This window comes from Saccopteryx bilineata, chromosome 10 (assembly GCF_036850765.1).
Source record: "Saccopteryx bilineata isolate mSacBil1 chromosome 10, mSacBil1_pri_phased_curated, whole genome shotgun sequence".
Lineage (NCBI taxonomy): Eukaryota > Metazoa > Chordata > Mammalia > Chiroptera > Emballonuridae > Saccopteryx > Saccopteryx bilineata.
The window spans coordinates 37,308,265-37,328,700 of record NC_089499.1 but is presented as its reverse complement, the minus strand read 5'-3'; the positions used below and the strand labels follow the sequence as shown (position 1 = coordinate 37,328,700).

At 42.7% G+C, this 20,436-nt stretch overlaps 1 protein-coding gene across 3 annotated transcripts; it reads right to left on the bottom strand.

Annotated features, from left to right (window-relative positions):
- Window positions 1–1,200: 1,200 nt before the first annotated feature.
- Window positions 1,201–19,853, bottom strand: CDV3 (CDV3 homolog). Of its 3 annotated transcripts, none has more exons than XM_066244540.1 (5): window positions 19,239–19,853; window positions 18,503–18,579; window positions 8,833–8,978; window positions 4,707–4,869; window positions 1,201–3,565 (listed from the first exon to the last, which is right to left on the bottom strand). In XM_066244540.1, exons 1-5 carry the CDS (start codon window positions 19,470–19,472, stop codon window positions 3,415–3,417), a joined length of 771 nt encoding a protein of 256 aa, XP_066100637.1. In that variant the 5' UTR covers window positions 19,473–19,853; the 3' UTR covers window positions 1,201–3,414. The 3 variants fall into 3 exon arrangements, with proteins under 3 accessions (XP_066100637.1, XP_066100639.1, XP_066100638.1); XM_066244542.1 differs by having other exon boundaries at window positions 1,201–3,108; window positions 19,239–19,851; XM_066244541.1 differs by lacking the exon at window positions 1,201–3,565 and adding an exon at window positions 3,610–4,321.
- Window positions 19,854–20,436: the final 583 nt, after the last annotated feature.

Sequence of the window (20,436 nt, the reverse complement as noted above, 5' to 3'; positions counted from 1 at the left end):
CAGCCCAGCGTGTGGATGTCCTGGGTTCAATTCCCAGTCAGGGCACACAGGAGAAGTGCCCATTTACTTCTCCATCCCTCCCTCTTCTCTCTCTCTTCCTCTCCTGCAGCCATGGCTCAACTGGTTCAAGCATATCAACCCTGGGTGCTAAGGATAGCTCTATGACTGAGAGCATGGACCAAGATGGGCAGAGCATTGGCCCCAGATGGAGTTGCCAGGTGGATCCTGGTCAGGATGCATGCAGAAGTCTATCTCCCCTCCTCTCACTTGGAAAAAGAAAAAATATCCAATTACAAATTAGCAAAGGATTTGAATAAACATTTCACCAAAGACATTCAAATGTCCTATCAGCACACAAAAAGATGTTCAACATCACTAATCATTACAGAAATGCAGCCCAAAACCCTCAAGTGCCACTTCACACTACCTAGGTTTAGACTTAAGAAGTCAAGTAACAAGTAATTAAGAGGATATGGAGAAACTGTCATCTTGACAATGCTGGTAGAAATGTAATGAGGTACAGCCACTTTGAAAACCAGTCCAGCCTGACCAGGCAGTGGCGCAGTGAATAGAGCGTTGGACTGGGATGTGGAGGACCCAGGTTCGAAACCCCAATGTCGCCAGCTTGAGCGTGGGCTCATCTGGTTTGAGCAAAGCTCACCAGCTTGGACCCAAGGTTGCTGGCTCGAGCAAGGGGTTACTCGGTTTGCTAAAGGCCCACGGTCAAGGCACATATGAGAAAGCAATCAATGAACAACTAAGGCATTGCAAGGAAAAACTGATGATTGATACGTCTCATCTCTCTCCGTTCCTGTCTGTCTGTCCCTATCTATCCCCCTCTCTGACTCTGTCTCTGTAAAAAACAAACAAACAAACAAGCAAAACTAGTCCAATGCTCTATCCACTGCGCCACAGCCTGGTCAGGCCCTTACCTGACCTAATTGTGTTAAGGTAACACAATTTAATATCATAATGAAGACAGAAGTACATTTCAATGCTTTTTCTCTGGAAAAGAATACTCTGTAGCAACTTTCATTCCAGGTCTCTAACATTGAGTATTCTGCAAACATTTTTCAAAGTTTACTTGTGAGATCAGAATATTATCAACCTCTACAGCAAGAGGCATGACATCAATTCACTATTTTCAAAGATAGAGAATAGGTTAAGGGTGAAGAAAACAAACTCAGGCTCCAAAAATCCATATTTACTTTTTATTGAATTTGTTAATGTTACAGAGTTCTTGCACTGCCAAACCATGCCTGAGAATTCAAAGAAAGAAATGGTACAATGGACAGCCTATCCACCCATCATACAGTATATTTAAACTTGATTCATGTGCATTTTGATAATTTCACAATCTTTTAAAAAGTTGTAATAAGAGTTGGTTTAAAATCTGCAGGTGTTCAGATTTCTAGTACAGTATGCTGTTAAGTAAGTCCCACATCCATCTCAGTTTATTCTTCAGTAACATAACCCTCAAATAAATTTTGCTGAAAAAAAAAATCGTATTTTTCAGGGAAAATATGTGGCTCAAGGTCCAAGAGATTTGTTGATTTTTGGTTCCCAAATGAAGTCTTCAGTTTAACCAAGAATCCCTTGTTTCTCACTTAACATCCAAGCTCTCCTTGGCTTGTTTTGCAACTCCCCCGAACACACCAGAAGGCAGGCATCCTCCTGCCACCTCAACAAACACCATTATTGCCCAGAAATGGTTGGCAGGTCCTGTCAGGAGACCCTGTAGCCCCCAGGAGTCCAATTCCTGCACTGACACTTTTATCAAGACTATAAACTCCCACAGAAATATGCGCCCACATCGGGATGGTTTCACTCACCCATTTGCTTCACTCTTGCCAGTAGCAAGTCTGTAACTTCCACCATTTGGCAAAGGGATTTATTAGAGAGAAACCCAGACTCTGCATCAAGTGGCCACATCCACTTCGAAATATTTCTATTGAAACAAAGATACAAAACTAGGAAATTACCAGACTATCTCATTAAATGGGAAGAAACTTTTTAGTAATACTAGTATCTTCCTGAAGTCCCTTTCAAGGACTAAAAATTACTGGATAGTTTAAGCTGTAGTTATCAAAAACAGAAGTGCTACATTACCTGTCTTTTGCCCCTGACTTTCCAAATGAACATCAAGATACACGAAGGTTGATAACAGAGCTTCCCTGGGACAACTGATAGACTGTCCAATAACTGAAATATTTGGGCACAAGTATATCTGGAATTGTCAAAGATCAGGCAAGATCTACAAAACTTCAGTGGGTTTTATGTTGAGGTTCTGCTCACATTGCTCTAAATTTATAAAAATGGGTCGCTGAATTCCTTGGCCAGAGCAGAAACCATACTCTTTCCACTGCAGTTAACCATTTAGACCTGATTCGAGGAGGCTTTAGCAGCACCTGAAGTAGAGCCCCCTGCATCCACTGCCCTTTACATCAAAGGCTATTTGGTTCCACTCTAGGGATTGGCAATTTCATGAGACATATCGCAATTCTAATGCATATTTCAGGTCATTTAACATGCTCTGTCAAAGAACTTCCAAGTCAAAGCAGGGCGGTGGAGGGGTGGGGGAGGCTTGAATGTCAACATAATAAAAGCACTATCCAAATTTAAAAATTACTAAAAAAAAAAAAACAAAACTCCCAAAAAACACACACACAGAAAAACAAGATTATTCCCTCCCAAGTCCCCTTCCCACTTGGTGGACCCAAGTTTCATGAATTTGTGGTTACCTCAGAATACAACTCAAAGTTTAAATTATAAATCACAGCCCTACAGAGTGTCTGAACACATCAGTTCTTTTGAGAGCGGCATGTTCCAGGAAGTCTAATACAGCCACAGCCCCTACTGAGAGCACTCCTGAAGGGTGGGGTACGGACAGGTTAATTAAGGTCACTTAAATCTTCGTCTTTTACAGCAGATCAAAACCCAGATGGCTGACTTTCTGCAGGATTTCTGATAGGAATCCAGTAGAGCTGGTTTCAAGTTTCACACAGACACTTAACAGCTGGAACTTTCTTCTTCAGAAGATGTGATCCACATGAAGTCCACATTGAGTGCAGCGAATCTGAGGTAGTCAACCTTACAAAGGCTCAGTATCTGAACATAAAAAGATTTTGAAATGACCACTGGCTGCAGTTTTTTTTTCTATTTGCAGAGTAATTATTATGAAAGAGCACTGCTGAAATTAGTTCACACATTTATAACAATGAAAATCCCCCTAAATCCAATCTACATAAAGAACTGCTGTGACACTTGAAACTTCCATAGTGCAATAGGGCCGATCACGTATATCACAGGGTCTGCATCAGCTGTGTGGATCCAGCAGCAATCAGGTGATGAATGGCTGTCCGTGGTGGTTAGCTGTGGTCTAGTTACCTTAGAAGGGTTAGCAAGGACCATTCCTTAACTGTGTTGTGTGTGGCTGCTTTTCTGAGTTTCAAGGACAGCATACTGGTTGTCTAGCTGAAGTTTAAGGGCCTGGTTTTTTGAAACCTCATCCCTACCTCTACTTTTGTGTCTTACTACTTCAAAGCTCTTCTCCATTTCTTTATCCCTAAGGGAAAATAAATGTAATCAGTAAATATTTCTTGAAGTTTTTTTAAAATATTCTTCCTTGAGTTAAAAAAAAAAAAAAAAAAAGCCACCCCTTAGAGGAATCTTGAGGGAGAGACAGGAGGGGAAAACTAGTATATAAAATCCTTATAAACCATTTTTAGGGCTTCGGTTGAACAGAAAACATAGAACACTGTAACTGAGGCTCTATGGTCCCATTTTCTGGCAGCAGACCTACTGTAGTATTCAGTGCTATGAATTGCAAACCTATTTTGGAACCAACTTGAAGACAACTGGAAAGTTAAAAAGCTGTCCAATAATATGGTGATTACTTCTAAGCCTCACTTTTACTGTTAGCAGATAACAGACAGACAATACATCTTTCTCTCTCTCTCTATGCATAAGTAAGTTCACTCAAGTAAAGTTCTACTCCACATTCAATGACTTCTCCTCACATCTACTTCCTGGGAGTGCATCAGATAAAGGATGAGTGTGGTGAGTCACTGTCCCTTATTTTGCAGGACAGAGCAGAGGAGCAAGTCCAAGTGGAGGTTTAAAGTCAAGCCAGCTGTGGTCTCAAAACGGCAAAAAGGCTGGGATTTACTTTAAAAGTCACCCCCCCAAAAAACAATTATTTCCATCTGATATAATTTACACTTCTTCTCATTTTAATTTAAAAAATTCATGGCCCTAAACAGGATGTGGAGGTGCCATATGTGGTCATTAAACTCCAGGGAGCATTCATTTTAAGTACCTGCTGAAATAAGATTTTAATATTAGATTTATAAATGCCAATGTCTTTCACCTATTCAAATTTATTGGGAATACATTACAATATGGCCTTTCATTTCCAGGTTTCATAATTACAGGGAACATAAACCAGCAATAACAAGAATTCTAACTTGTGAGAACAATATGGCAGCTGTCATAGCTACAGACCACCATACACCAGGATGAGAAACTTCTGCAAAGTCATTCTATGATAATCTTTCCCCTTTTCCCCTCCAGGGCACCCAATTCCCACCCTAATTCTCAGCTGCCTGTCAGATGCAGCCTGAGATTTGGATTTTTAATTCTCCTACATCCCATTTCCCACCAAGGGATAAGGTTCCAAAACAAAGTGTGGCAATTGGAGTACTTACTTCCGGCTTTCTCCGTGCTTGGCAGTGGACTGCAGGGATGGGAACTGTGTATCACTATATATTTCTGGTGGTCCTTGTGGTGTTGTTTTCCTTGTCGTGGTTAACCTGGCTCCAGGAGGCCTATACACACCACTAGTCATTGCCGGTTCTGGGGTTTCTGTAACTAAAATTTAGTAACAGTTTAGAGAAAATGTTTAAATGCTTGGCATTTTAATAAACTAGTCTTGTAATCCCAATGACTTAACAATTACAGAAATAAAACCAATACCTGACATAAGGTTTCCAGAGAACAGAAGCAAAGTTAAGTTACCTGGAAAGGTCTGAAAGTAAAAACATTCTACTTTTCTAGGGTAGTCTAACTTCTCTTCCATATCCTTTATCTATGTAAATTAGTTCTATTAAGTCAACTTACTGGAAATAGGAGAGACAGGCCTCATCAAGAACTGCCTTTCAGAATATGACCATTTTAGTCCTCAGTTTACCTATCAGTAAATGTGGGTAATCCCTTCTTTGCCTAAATAATAGATTACATAAGATGCCATGTATAAAGAACTTATTTAATTTAATAAAATGCCTATCATTTATTTTTAATTCTAAAGATAATAAAAAAGTAAATATAAACTATTCAATATCCTTAATGAATTAACTGTCTTCCATATAATCAATGGGTTTTCTGTTAAGGTTCTTTATCTTTTTATTTATTTATTTATTTAAAAGATTTTATTTATTCATTATAGAGAGGGGAGGGAGAGAGAGAAGGGGGAAGGAGCAGGAAGCATCAACTCCCATATGTGCCTTGACCAGGCAAGCCCAGGGTTTTGAACCGGCAACCTCAGCATTTCCAGGTTGACGCTTTATCCACTGTGCCGCCACAGGTCAGGCATCTTTTTATTTTTTTTGGTGACAGAGACAGAAAGACAGAGAGAGGACAGATAGGAATAGACAGGAAGGGAGAGAGATGAGAAGCATCAATTCTTCGTTGCAGCTCCTTAGTTGTTCGTTGATTGCTTTCTCATATGTGCCTTGACTGGGGGGGCTGCAGCAGAGCGAGTGACCCCCTGCTCAAGCCAGCAACCTTGGGCTCAAGCCAGATGAGCCCACGGGGTCTCAAACCTGGGTCCTCAGCATCCCAGTCTGACACTACCTGGTCAGGCTCTTTTTTAATTTTCTTATAAAACATAGGTAAATAGGAAAAATTAAGCAGCTGAGCAGCCCAAAGTCTTCCACAAAGTCTAACATTTTGGGGACAGGGCCTTCTAGACTTCTCCTTATATACCATTTTCCCTCATTCTCAATATGAATTTACATTTTATATACATTCCATTTATCTAAAAATTCATTTTAAATAAATATTTACACCATCATTTATTAGCTGAAATACAATGCAGCCAATTTGACTACTTCTGTAAGAGCTTACTGTTTCATAGTTGTTAATTACATGGGCAAAGTTCTAATGCAACATGCATTCACTAAGTACTGAGCACCAGCTGTGTGTCAGGTGATGTCCTAAACTACACAGTGGAGACACAAGGTTAACAAAATAAAAACCTCTGCCACCTTAACAAACATGTATTCTGGCCACTAGGCCACCTGTGGCTATTTAAAACGAAATAAAATTACAATTTCGTCTCCCCCCCACCGCATTAGCCACATTTTAAGTACTTAATAGCCACATGTAGCGAGTGGCTACAATACGAGGTAGTGCTAGTCTCACTGCATAAGGTACTATTGGACAGTGCTATTGTAGGGGGAGGAACCGAAATAGGGGCCATACCAGAAATTAAGGTAGAGAAGGGTTTGCAAGGGAGCATACTACAGGCAAGGTGGTGTGGGAGGCAAGTATATCTAGAGCTGGCAAACAACCCAAATCCGGTCCAACAACTAATTTTCTAAGTAATGTTTTACTGGAACAAAACTACACTCGTTGGATGTACACTGTGCGTATGGGTGAGTTTGTGCCACACAGCAGAGCCGAGTAACTGGAACAGTCTGTAGGGCCCTCAAAGCCTAAATTATTTACTGTTTGGCCCTTTATAAAGGAAACTAACCAATTCCCAATATAAAGAAAAGAGAATTCCAGGCCGAAAACACCAGTACAAAGGGCCTGCATAGCCCAGTGAGCAAGTTCAGATTAATGGAAAGACAAAGTGAGAAAGAAGGATCACAGGCAGGTGACTACGGCCTTACAAGACACTCAGAACTTTGATTTCTATTCTGAGTAGAGGGGATGCTGGCAGAGGTTTACAAATAGCATTGGACATGCTCCACCTTATCTGGAAAGATCACTCTTGCTGCTGGTTGTGTTGGGAAGAGTGTATGTGGAGAAACAGACCAGATAAGAAACTATCTCAGTAATCCATATAACAAACTGAGATTCAAAACCAGTCATATAAACAGTCTGAATTTATTTTGAATGTAAGCCATAAAGAATTTAAGGATAGATTAGATTTAGGTTTGGAGCAAGAGAAATACATCAAAGATGACTCCAAAGTTTGTGGCCTACGTGACGGAAAGACGCTGGGCCTAGCACTGAGAGGAGAAAGGCTGGGGGCTGGTTCAGCAGACATGAGTTCAGCTTTAGACATGTTGGTATGGAGACCCTGGGCAGGCAGTGAAGATACATGTCTGGAGTTCAGGAGAGCTCTGAGCTCATGTCAATTCACAGGTCTGGCATGTAGAGACTGCCAGGGAGACTGAGAACCAGCAAACAAGGTGGCGGAACTCAGTGTCCTGTAAACCGACAGAAGAGCATGTTCAACACTGCTGAGGGGGCAGATCAGAGGAGGACTGACACTTGGCCAATGGATTTAGCAATGCAGAGAGCATCAGGGATCACCAACTGATGCAGTAAAAAAAAAAAAAAGTTAAATGGAAAAACATACATATAGCAAAGGTTAGAAAGGATGCAAAAATAGTGACATGGTAGTTATGTGATCTCTGGACAGTAAGATTTGGGGTTATTTTTCTTCATATTATTCTGTATAAAAATAATGGGTCTATATTAAAGTAGTGATTTTCAACCAGTGTGCCACGAGAAATTTTAAAACATGCACTATCTATTTTTTCAGGGGCATTGACCTCTTTTCCCTTCAACTGCCAAATAAAAAAAAAAGACAACAGCTAACACAATAGCTATTCGGTGTGAATGAATCAAAATTATACCTATTTTTTTTGTAGATCAGCAAAAAATACATTTTTGGTGTTCTGCATAATTTTAGTCATTAATTTATGTGCCACGAGGTGAAAAGGGTTGAAAATTCCTCTCTCAAACTTTTTTTCATTATCCCCCTCCTTTAAAAGCCTTTTAACCTGACCAGGTGGTGGTGCAGTGGCTAGAGCGTCAGACTGGGACACAGAAGATCTAGGTTCGAAACCCAGAGGTCGCCAGTTTGAGTGTGGGCTCATCTGATATGAGCAAAGCTCACCAGCTTGAGCCCAAGGTCGCTGGCTCGAGCAAGGGGTCACTCGGTCTGCTGTAGCCCCCCAGTCAAGGCACATATGAAAAAGCAATCAATGAACTAAGGTACTGCAACAAAGAATTGGTGCTTCTCATCTCTCTCCCTTCCTGTCTGTCTGTCCCTCTCACTGACTGTCACCAAAAAAAAAAAAAAAAGCCTTTTAAAATATATTTTTTTCTAATCACCACTGCCTGCCCTGACCCCAAGAAATGTTAATACCACAGACACTGTGCACCTGTTTACATACTCTGGCCCTCTGATGGGCCATTAAACCACTGTAAGATCTAAGATTTCACTTTTTATCCTTTTGGGGTGATAAAATCCACCTAAGAACTCTTGCTTCAAGATAGTATAATGGGGAATGGGGAAAAAGGGACAAACACAGGTAGCCAATACTCCTTAGTCAGCTGCCCAAAACTGATACATGCTTAAGTATTTAAATTTGGCAAGTTAGTTTACATATAAATTTAACCAGCCTACATAAAAGCATGTATCTTACCTTCAAAATTCCTTTGGATGTCAAAGTCCTTAAACATGTGTATATAAACCTCCCAGAAATGGAAAGCAGCCCTGCTCAGCCCACCACAATGATGTATTTAATTGAAAGCTGACTACATACAAATTATACATAAGTAGACATCTTCATGAAAATGAAATATTAAAATTACCAACTACAGGAGCAGCAGGTGCTTGTACTGGAGCTGTTTTATTCCAGGGACCTGAAGATTTTTCTGCTCCACCACCACCACCTCCACCTTCTTCCCAGTTATCACTTGGATCTTCTCTTTTTTCACTATCATCTTCTTCCTTTTCACTATTGGAAAGGCAAGCAAGTGAAGTCAATTACAGAACCACCAGGAAAACTGTCAGTCCAGATCTTTCGCTCTATCAATGGTTTTGTGTGACCCTGGAGAAGTTGTGTAAGCTCTACAAAGCCCAAATGCACACTGTTTCAAAGAAAGAGACGGAAAAATAGGGGATTTTTATCTATTTATACAGTAGGACTTCCTCTCGACTTTATGGGACAAAAGGGTTTCAAGGCTGAAAAAAGGTTTAGAAACCTACTTGGTCTGACAGACTGCACTTTCCTTTTCCAAACCTCATATACTCAAGACCATTTAGAAGTATTTAACATACTGATACGCCACACTATGACAATATGCATGATTATGGACAGCAGCCCAAAAAAGAGCAGAACCCTAGCTACTGGCTCAAGCAACTGAGGGAAGAAGTGTGACAGGCTCTTATAAAACCTTAAATGCAAAGAAAAGGGTTACTTGAGGAATTCAAAGTATGATAACTAGATTTTTCCAGGACCAAAGTGTATAGGCATTTATGGTAAGTATATTTTTAGGGATGGAATGAATGGTTTTTGAAAGTTGTATAATTTCATTTACAAAATACTCTCAAAATCAGAATTCATATTCCAACAGAGGAAAGTCAGTCAGTGCTCAGTGTTTACACCAGTGCTACAGATTTAGTTAGTGCCTCGTCTCTACTGTCTGACACAAAATATACAGAACTGGCCCCTAACACAAGATGTGTGTCACCCACTTAAAAAGGAAGAGAATATAAGAACTCAGTCTTTGGCTTACTAGTGATTATAAATGCAAAAAATATCCTCAATGGTACACAGCTTCCTAAGACTGCCTGCACAGTTGTTTAAATGCCATTGAAAAAAATTTTTATTCCTATATTGTCTTGAGTCAGAAACCTGTAATTTCTCTAAGGTTCCTTTGGTTATTTCTCCTTTTGCTAAGATTACTTTGATTTTATGTAAACTGAATGTTCTGAATTATCAAGCACCTATCTTATCTACCGCAGCAGACACATAACTGCTAAATCACACTTCCTTTTGTAACTCCTGCCCTTGCTGATGATGCACCTGGCACAGACTACCAACCGTGTCCCTGAATTACTTCCCATGACACTGGGGTTTTCCCTAGGTCTTCAGTTCACCAATCTTCACTATTCTGACTACCTCTTTCCCTATTAAAAAACAAAACAAAACAAAACATGGCTGTTGTCTAAAGCTTTGACCTTTGACCTTCCATTCTTTTTAGACAATTTCTCCTTTTTGTATCTGATACACAATCTGCCTTCACCTTGACTACATGACTTTCAAACAATCACAGCCTCTCTGACTTCTGCAAAAGAACATCAAAAGCATGCTTTCCTTCCATTTCTTTCAAAACAAGACAAGGCCTGGCTATAAAAAAATATCTTGGATGGCTATTGGTCTCTTATAAAAACACACTTATTAAAAAATTTCAGTGAGCCTGACCAGGCAGTGGCGCAGTGGATGGAGAGTTGGACTGGGATGCGGAGGACCCAGGTTCGAGACCCCGAGGTCGCCAGCTTGAGTGTGGGCTCATCTGGTTTGAGCAAAGCTCACCAGCTTGGACCCAAGGTCGCTGGCTCGAGCAAGGGGTTACTCGGTTTGCTGAAAGCCCGTGGTCAAGGCATATATAAGAAGGCAGTCAATGAACAACTAAGGTGTCACAGCGAAAGCCTGGTTATTGATGTTTCTCATCTCTCGCCGCTCCTGTCTGTCTATCCTTCTCTGACTCTGTAAAAAAAATTAAAAAATTTCAGTGATAATGGTGGCATCATATGAATTGTCCACCAACAAGAGGTGATTCCAGAATTCAGAAGTGTAGGATGGCCATCAGGAAAGGGAGAAGAAAACAAATATATCTTCAACCTGCATTTATAACAAGATTTTACTTAAGACTATCACTTGAGAGGAAGAAAGGATGGAGAACATGGCAAGTCACCCTTAAGGGTTTCCTTTTCGTTAACAGAATCCTACGCAGCTATTTAAAATGTAAGGCCTACACTAGCAGAGACATAATAGTCATGTCATATAAACCAACAACTTAGTAAAACAAAATTTATACACCTAAAATAGGAAGAAATCTAGTAATTTTTAAAATGTTAAAAGAAGTAGCTGGGTGCTAGAATGCATGACTTATCCTCATGCAAGAGGCAGTAATGAGCAAATTCTAAAGCCAGACTGCCTGACTTAAACCATCTGGGGTCTGCCATTTATCAGCCAGGAGACTCTAAGCATGGCACTTAGCTTCTGTAAGCCTCAGTGTCCTCTTTATCCCCTAAAATGGGGATAATGACCTCATTATGAAGACCAAGTTAACAGACATACACCACTGAGAACAGTGCCTGGCACATAGTAAGTGCTGTAAGTGTTCACTATTATATGCTTTTATACATTCACTGGAGTTTTCACACAAGTAGCTCATATACAGTGTGTCCGTAAAGTCATGGTGCACTTTTGACCAGTCACAAGAAAGCAACAAAAGACGACAGAAATCTGAAATCTGCACCAAATAAAAGGAAAACTCTCCCAGTTTCATACCTATTCAGTGCAGTTTGATGTGGGCTCACGCACAGATTTTTTAGGGCTCCTTAGGTAGCTATCCCGTATAGCCTCTACAGACTATCACTGACTGATGGCCTATCAGAACCCGGTTTCCTTCAACTGCTTATCCCACCGAGTAATGTTATTCCTGTGTAGTGGCGCTTCGTTATAAACACGCTGATATTCACGTTGCACTTTGGTCATGGATTTGAGTTTAGCGAGCCACAGAACACACTGAACTTTCCTCTGTACCATCCACATCTCGACTGGCATGGCAGTGGGCTGCTCCGCTGTGTACATGGTGTTACGTCACCATCTGCACATGCGCACATGCTGCCACATCATCGTACAGAAACTGGGAGGGTTTTCCTTTTATTTGGTGCAGATTTCACATTTCTATCGTCTTTTGTTGCTTTCCTGTGACTGGTCAAAAGTGCACCACGACTTTACGGACACCCTGTACTATCTCTACAACTGGAAAAAAATTAGCTTTCATTTGAAAAAACAAACAGGAAAACATGCTCTTTTTAAATGGACACCAAACAGTACGCCCTCGTTTTCTAAAGCTTATTAAGTGGAATGAATGACCAGGTAGGCATACAGAGGTCATAATTATCCAAGAAATCTAACAGTGGTATCCAAACATCAGAATTGTTCCAAAAAATATTTTTTAAAAACTTATCCACTTCTGAAGCCACACCAATATAATTATGCCATAAATAGCTTTTCCCTCAAACTCCAAAAGTATCAGCCTGCAATAAACAACTGAAAACCAGAAAATTTTTAACACTAATTGTTCCTAGGCAGAATGAATTATGGATAATTCTTATACATACACTGTTGTTCTTTAAAAACAATACCTGTTTGGTCTAATAGACTAACGAGAGTGTCAAATAAAAGACTCTTTTAAGTCTAGTATTTGTCACCTCTTTACCCTGAGACAAGTAAAGAAATAATCACAAATCTAAAATTACTTCTTTTGATAGATGACAAACTATTACAAAAAAATAAGAGTGATCTTTTAATTAGATGGACTACATATCTATAAGCACTAAAAGACAACTTAGCATTTTGGCTTCTTAAGATTCTGAAATATTAGCTAACTAAACACCGGAAATTGTGTAGTAATTTCCAACAGAGGGAACTAGGGCCCAGAGATGATAAGAGGCTTGCCAAAATGCCACAGTACTAATGGCAAGGTAAAAATGATTTAAATATCCTATTAGTTTTTCATATACACATTCCAGAAAATGTCAACTCTCTAAATACCAAAGCCAGATCAAGAACCATATTGCTAACACAACTAGGTTAAACTTCCATGTGACCCTCATAATATAAAAATCATAAATTTGATTATTTTAAACACTACCATGCTACCATAAATTCAGCATCACAATTCACAGTATACTGTCTTTTTTTTTTTTTTTTTTTTTTTTTTTTTTGTATTTTTCTGAAGCTGGAAACGGGGAGAGACAGTCAGACAACTCCCGCATGTGCCCGACCGGGATCCACCCGGCACGCCCACCAGGGGCGACGCTCTGCCCACCAGGGGGCGATGCTCTGCCCCTCCGGGGCATCGCTCTGCCGCGACCAGAGCCACTATAGCGCCTGGGGCAGAGGCCAAGGAGCCATCCCCAGCGCCCGGGTCATCTTTGCTCCAATGGAGCCTTGGCTGCAGGAGGAGAAGAGAGAGACAGAGAGGAAAGAGGGGGGGGGGTAGAGAAGCAAATGGGCGCTTCTCCTATATGCCCTGGCCGGGAATCGAACCCAGGTCCCCCGCATGCCAGGCCGATGCTCTACCACTGAGCCAACCGGCCAGGGCCCACAGTATACTGTCTTAAATGTACATGTCTAAGGTATTATTGGTGAGATAGGAGAAAAGATGGTGGCACTACAAAAGGGAGTATTTATTGAATATATACTTTATCAAGCAGTGTTCTGCTGGCTTTACAAAGTTAAACCTTGACAAAACACTAAAGCAGGGAAAAAGCCCATTGTACATGTGAGAAACTGATACCCAGACATTTAAATACCTTTTCCAGGGCTACAAAGCAGCAAAACCAAGTCAGTAGGACTCCAGACCCATATTCTTTCAGGTTGCCTCTCATTCACTTTATCCTCTTTACAGCTCTAAAATACGACACAGAAATCCTCTCTATTTTGAGATTTGAGGAATTCACTCCATAAGGTGGTTCAGGATTAGACATCCTGCAGCAGTACACTTATAATGAACAGAATGTACTTACCTCCTTATCCCAAAGGACATTGCATAGAAATTATGTACCCTAACCTCCCTTGCCCAACACTAGGGTTGAAGCAGCTAAAACAAAATCCAGATTTTGTGCTTCTGCTGGAATGCTGGGCATCTCCACTGGCTTGACACCATTATCCTGCAACTGTCACACAGTAAAACGGAGAGATAAAAATGGCCCGAGAGCGGTGCCTGGCAGCTTCAATGTCATTGCACCTCACTCAAGGACTCTCTGTCTACTCCTTCACAGTAGACTATGTGTCACTCTCCCATGCAACACACCACCCTGCACATCACTGAAATGATCTACTGGTGATTAGCAGAGCAGGAGTTATTTTTACCACCCCAATACCCAGCACAATGAATGTGTGGCACACAGTAGTCAAACAAATATTTGTTATGCATCCAGTGTGGATGCATAAGTGATTTCTTCAGAGAACTTATCCAGTTCTACCAAATGAGTTTAAAGGTGTACAGTTCTTAAAGTTCCTAGAAAACCAGCGGACTCTAATAACTCAATTCTTTTTTGAAACCTGATAAATGCTCAACACCTGGTAACCTCAAGTATTCTATAAAATCTTTTTCCTAAAACCCATTTCAAAGATGGGAAAGGCCTATAGATCTTACTATCAACCAATAAACTAAGCTCAAGTGTTAGGACCCTTCTGTCACCACCTCAATGGCTTCCTTCCCACTCAAGGACTTACCTACCAAATGACGACCCTGAATAAAATATACTAATTTAGACACAAAACTTGGCAAATCCCCTTATAATAATACTCTTGGTACTTAAATCTTGGGCTCATTGGTAAATATGAGCTAAGATGTTAATATAGTATGTTTGCTGCTATTGAAACTTTTCCCCTTTCAAATGAACATTGATGTTCAATAAAAATCCAGCTTGCTAACCTACTATAAAGACTAGTGTCAAGAACTTCAAGACTTAGTATCTGCAGCTAACTAAAGATAAAGCAAATATGGCAACAATTGTTAGATTTAAGCAAAGGCTCATTCTTATAACTTTTCTCAAGTTTGTCATTTTCCAAAGCAAAAATCTGGAAGAAAAAAGTAAGAGCCTGACCAGGCGGTGGCGCAGTGGATAGAGCATCAGACTGGGATGCGGAGGACCCAGGTTCAAAACCCGTAGGTCGCGGCTTATGCAAGGGATCACTTGCTCTGCTGCAGCCCCTTGGTCAAGGCACATATGAGAAAGCAATCAGCCTGACCAGGCGGTGGCGCAGTGGATAAAGCATTGGACTGGGATGCAGAGGACCCAGGTTTGAGACCCCAAGGTCACCAGCTTGAGCACGGGCTCATCTGGTTTGAGCAAATCTCACCAGCTTGGACCCAAGGTCTGCTAAAAGCCTGCGGTCAAGGCACATATGAGAAAGCAATCAATGAACAACTGAGGTGTCGCAATGAAAAACTGATGATTGATGCTTCTCATCTTTCTCCGTTCCTGTCTGTCTCTATCCATCCCTCTCTCTCTCTGTCTCTGTAAAAAAAATAAAATAAAATAAAGCAATCAATGAACTAAGGAGACTAAGGAGATGCAATGAAGAATTGATGCTTCTCATCTCTGTCTGTTCCTGTCTGTCCCTATCTGTCCCAATTAAATAAATAAATAAAGACTACGTGCTGCAAATTTCAAGGTATTTTCAGTCAAATTCCAAAGTTTAATTTCCTTTGTTCCATACAGAGCAAGGCTGTGTCTCTCATGGACAGAAAAGATAACAGATTGAAGGTATAAAGAACCCCACCTCCCAAGCCCAAAGAAAAGAAAAAAATCTAATTTATCTTATCTTCCCTTTTAAGGATTTCTACCCAAAAGGTAAGACTAAGCTGTAGAAGACAATCATTCAAGATCTCTAGCAACACTGAACACTCAGAAGAATTCGTTCGTTGGTTATACTAACACCAACCCAAAATGTCATTTTCTCCAATTACAGCCACAGTGAACTGACTCACCTGAATCTGATGGCAGTTATGATAACCTTGTGACTTCACTACCCCTTCTCCTCAAATCTTACTATTATTTTTTTTTCTCTATTTTTCTGAAGCTGGAAACGGGGAGACAGTCAGACAGACTCCCACATGCGCCCAACCAGGATCCACCCGGTACGCCCACCAGGGGGCGACGCTCTGCCCACCAGGGGGTGATGTTCTGCCCCTCCAGGGCGTTGCTCTGTTGCAACCAGAGCCACCCTAGGGCCTGGGGCAGAGGCCGAGGAGCCATCCCCAGCGCCCAGGCCATCTTTGCTCCAATGGAGCCTCGCTGCGCGGGAGGGGAAGAGAGAGACAGAGAGGAAGAAGAGGAGGAGGGGTGGAGAAGCAGATGGGCGCTTCTCCTGTGTGCCCTGGCCGGGAATCGAACCTGGGACTTCTGCACGCCAGGCCGACGCTCTACCACTGAGCCAACCAGCCAGGGCAATCTTACTATTATAAATCAGGTGCCTCGTGGTTAAATAGCAGAGAAATTCCCAAGAGTAAGTCATTCCAATTTGCCTACTTTATCTTGATTAATACTAATCAAGGGAGTATTTTACAAACACCCTGTTCAAAATCCTCACAACACTCTTGAGTAGTGGTCTCAAATTTGCAGGTAAGAACCAACATTCAAAAGTAAAGTGACTGGCCTAAGGTCACACACAAGCAGCAGGGCTAAAATGCAAACCCAAGATTGTCTTTCTCCTAAAGTCTATCTCTTTGCCACATTATCAACTCTAACTCTATCTTATTTATGTCAGTAACCATTCCTATGAAAGATGCACCCTTCCCTGGGGACCTCACCCTATTGAGTTTCGCTGTTAAGAACATAGTTTATAAGGACACTGAGTATATAAAGTAAAATTTTTAGTCAATGTTAATTAAACCACAGATGGCTTCTCACTCTCAAGCCTTTCCCAGAAGCTGTTGTATTCCCCTTTATTGAATGACTTATAAAGGCAATGGAAATAGACTCCAGACTCTATAGTGACTGAGGATCCACAAGCAGCTTCTTGAAGAAGGTATGTTTTTCAATGTTAGTAGGTTAGAGGAAGACCTCGGAATGATCACTTAGTGGCAATAACTACAATAGATGCTAAGAATAACAAAAAACAAAAACAAAACAAAAAAAAGCACACAATGTAAAAGCTGGTCCACTTTTGGTCAAGCAGAACTCAAATGCTCATCCTAGCTGCAACTTACTTATGCTATAGGCAAAGCTGCAATTTAAGGAAAGTTTCACCATCTCAGGAGTAGCCAATAATGAAGACTAAAATAGCCTTGAATATAGATACTGAGTATATATTCGATGACACAGAAAAATAGGTGTAGTTTAAAATCCTCCATAATATAATAACATCAATTTCTAACATTCAGTAAACTCGAAACATTTTCCCTTCAGAATGTGCTGCTCTTGCTAAGAAAGTTCAACATGACCAACCACTATCTATCCTTCCTGTCACTGGAGTCTTCGAGAATCTGCAGTCAGGACAGGCAAACCAAGAGCCTTTTTCCACAACAGAGGAACCACACACATAAGTAGTTCCATAAACCCAAATGGTTAAGAACTAAAGCTCTAATAACTTCTACTTAACATTACTACAAAGGAAGCTCAAGAGTGAAGAAGCCACATTTCCTCAGTGTCCCATTATGAGTCAGGCTTTACTTCGGTTAAGTTCATGAAATAATGTGAAAGAAGCCAGGACATTACCTAGCTGTAGTAGGTATTCAACAGATGTCAAAATTAGCTCTGGTTTTTGAATGAATTAAGGCTATAACTGTTACCATCTAGAGAGGTCTAAAGACAGCAATTTGTTAAGGAAGATTATTTCCTCCACTGTGCCATGAGGTCGCTGGCATATACAAAGTGCAAACTTCAAACTGGGGTTAAAAGGTTTTAAATCTTAAGTCAATGGAACCATATACTCACTTGTATTTTCTTCTACTTTACCAGCCCCTCAAAATATGACATTTACAAAAATTTATAAGTGACCCTCCAGAGGTTGGACTTGATAAAATGTTTGTCTCAAATTCTTTAAAAACTAGCCAATCCACCAATCCAATTTTTAAAAAGTACTGTTTTCTTAAACTTCAAAAAATAACATGCTTGATTCCATTCCTATCAAATTCTAGGGAAAGTTAATCTACAGGGTAATAGTTATCCTCGGAAGGTGAAGGCAGTGGCTACAAAGGGTTAGGAGGGCAGCTTTCTTCTCTACCAGTAATGTTCAGCTTCCTGATTTTGGTTCTGATTACACAGGTTGGTTTCACTGTGTAAATATGTAATATCAAATCTGTACTTCTCTGTAAGAATGTTTCAATTACAAAAACATATAGTAACCTGCTTAATGGAAAGGATCTGAAAACCATCCAGATTATTTTTGAAACAAAAAAAAACTAAGTTCAACCCACCATTATTAAACGTAAATACTTTGAAACCATAAAAATGAAACCACAAAATCAATTTTCGCTGTCTCAAATAAAAATATCTAATCAGAACTGGAAGTAGGCAAGCTCTCCCAGGACTTTGGAGCTGGCAGCTAATTTGATCAGCATATAGAATGACTGCCATCACAGAGAGGAATTAGACACACTCTATTAAAGCCCTAATAAGCATATCTAAAGCACTAGGTTACTATGATGCCGTTTGGGGGCTACAGAAAAACCAGGCATGCAAACCTAACCTAAGGGTTAGCTAAACATTTTTGTAACCACGCCATACCTTATTTGCATCGCCTGAACTCTAAGGCCGCTGTAATCAACCTCTTTTTGCTCAAATTCTTTCCACTCATCTTCATCCTGTAAAACACATACCACTTGATCAATTAAAGCCATTCGCGGAAACACATAGGCAAACTGATTATCCCGAGGTCGACTAGGCTGGAAGACGACAAATGTGCCCTTTCAACACTTACTTCCACCCGTTTCCTTCACGAGTAACTGTGCATTAAAATCAACCAGGGAAAGCCGGTAGTAAGCCCACGACTAAATGTCTACCTCAAGGTTGCCATGTGACTTTTCTTTCTCCTTTCACCGGCTTACAGACCAAGTCATGCCAAGGAGAGTTGCCACAAATGCGACTGTTAGAAAATTCAGCTCCAACTACTGGACTAAAGTCAGAACACTAAATTTCTCCGAGTAGTCGTCACTCGATAAATGCTGCTGTGCGGGAGGGGGGGCACTTCGGACCCAGACCCATCGCCCCTGGAGGGTGCTGCTGCCTCGGTCTTGGCTCAAGCCAAGCGACGCCGGGCGCGTCGGGAGCGGGATGTAGGGGTCCCGCCGGGAGACCAGCGGGCCCGGCCGAGAAGCCCATGTCACGTGGCCGGCCCCCGCGCCCGTCTGCCCGCTGGCCGGCCCCCGGAGGCCCCTCCCGGACGTTCGGCCAGGCAGGAAGACAGGCGGGCAGGCACATGGGCGCAAGCGCGTGGCCGCGGCCCCGAATTCGGGCCCCTCACCTTCGTCACGGTCTTGGTGGCGGCCCCAGGGCCCGCGGCCCCCGCGGTCCCGCCGTCGCTCGGCCGGGCCCCCGCGCCCGCCCCACTGCCCACCGCGCCCGCGGCTCCACTGCTCCCGCCGGCGGCGCCCGTGGTGCCCGCTGCGCTCGCTGCCCGGTTGCTTCGCTCCTTCTTCTTCTTCTTGTCCCTCTTGGCGAAGAAGTTGTCCAGGCTCCGCTCCTCCGTCTCGGCCATGGCCTTGGCCTCCTCGACCCGGATGGGTGGGGTCAACGGCGAGCGCGGCCCGCGGGGCTCCGACTTCGGTGTCGACGCCGGCTCTGCGGTCAGGCTCCCGGGCGCGGCGACGCCTCAGCCCCGCGGAGTCGCCGAGGCGTGTGCGACCAGGCGGGCGGCTCCCCCCGCGTGCTGGCGGGCGGTGGTACGGCCCGCCTGAAGGTTCGCGCGCCGCGGCTGGCGCCCGAGCCCGCCGCCGCTGCCACGACCACGGTGTAGGATCCCGCCCGCTCCGCAGCCGGAGGGGAAAGGGAACGCGCGGGTGAGAAGCTCCGACGTGAGTGCTGGACTAGCGGCGGCGCGTGCAGGGGGAAGACGCGCGCGCGCAGGCCCAGAGAGGAGGGGAGAGGGGTGGGGAGGGGAGGGAGGGGGAGGAGGAAGGGCGGGCCACCAGAAGAGTGAGGCAGCGTCTGCGCCTGCGTACTAGAATCCGCCCGCGCTGTGAAAGCGCAGCGGGGAGGGCGGCGGGAGGGATCGGAGGCGGAGCTGGTAAAGGAGCCAATCAGCTGCCAAGACGAAGTGCTTAGGCGACAATCCTTCCCACAGGCGGGGCGGGGCTTTGGCGTAGGGGCGGGGAGGGGACGTATGCTAAATAAGTGACGTGAGTGATACTCAGGCCTCCCAATTGGCGGAGGGTTTAGCCTTGAGGGTGGTCATTTAGAGAGCCGGTTGGTGACTGGGCTAGAGAGGTCCAGTCGAAGGGCGGGTGTGGCCAGCCTGAGCGCATGCGTGAGATACACGTGTGCGTGCTTCTCCAGAGGGAACTGTGGCCTTGCCGTTTGAACTTTAGCGAAACGGAAAGGTACTGTACGGTATTAAACCAGCTGTTAAAGATGGTGCCGCGCCCCCCTGCTCACCCCTGTACTTTTACCCTCTCTGGTCTAGCAGTGATTAGTTTTCCATTTATGGGATGATTATGAAAGTG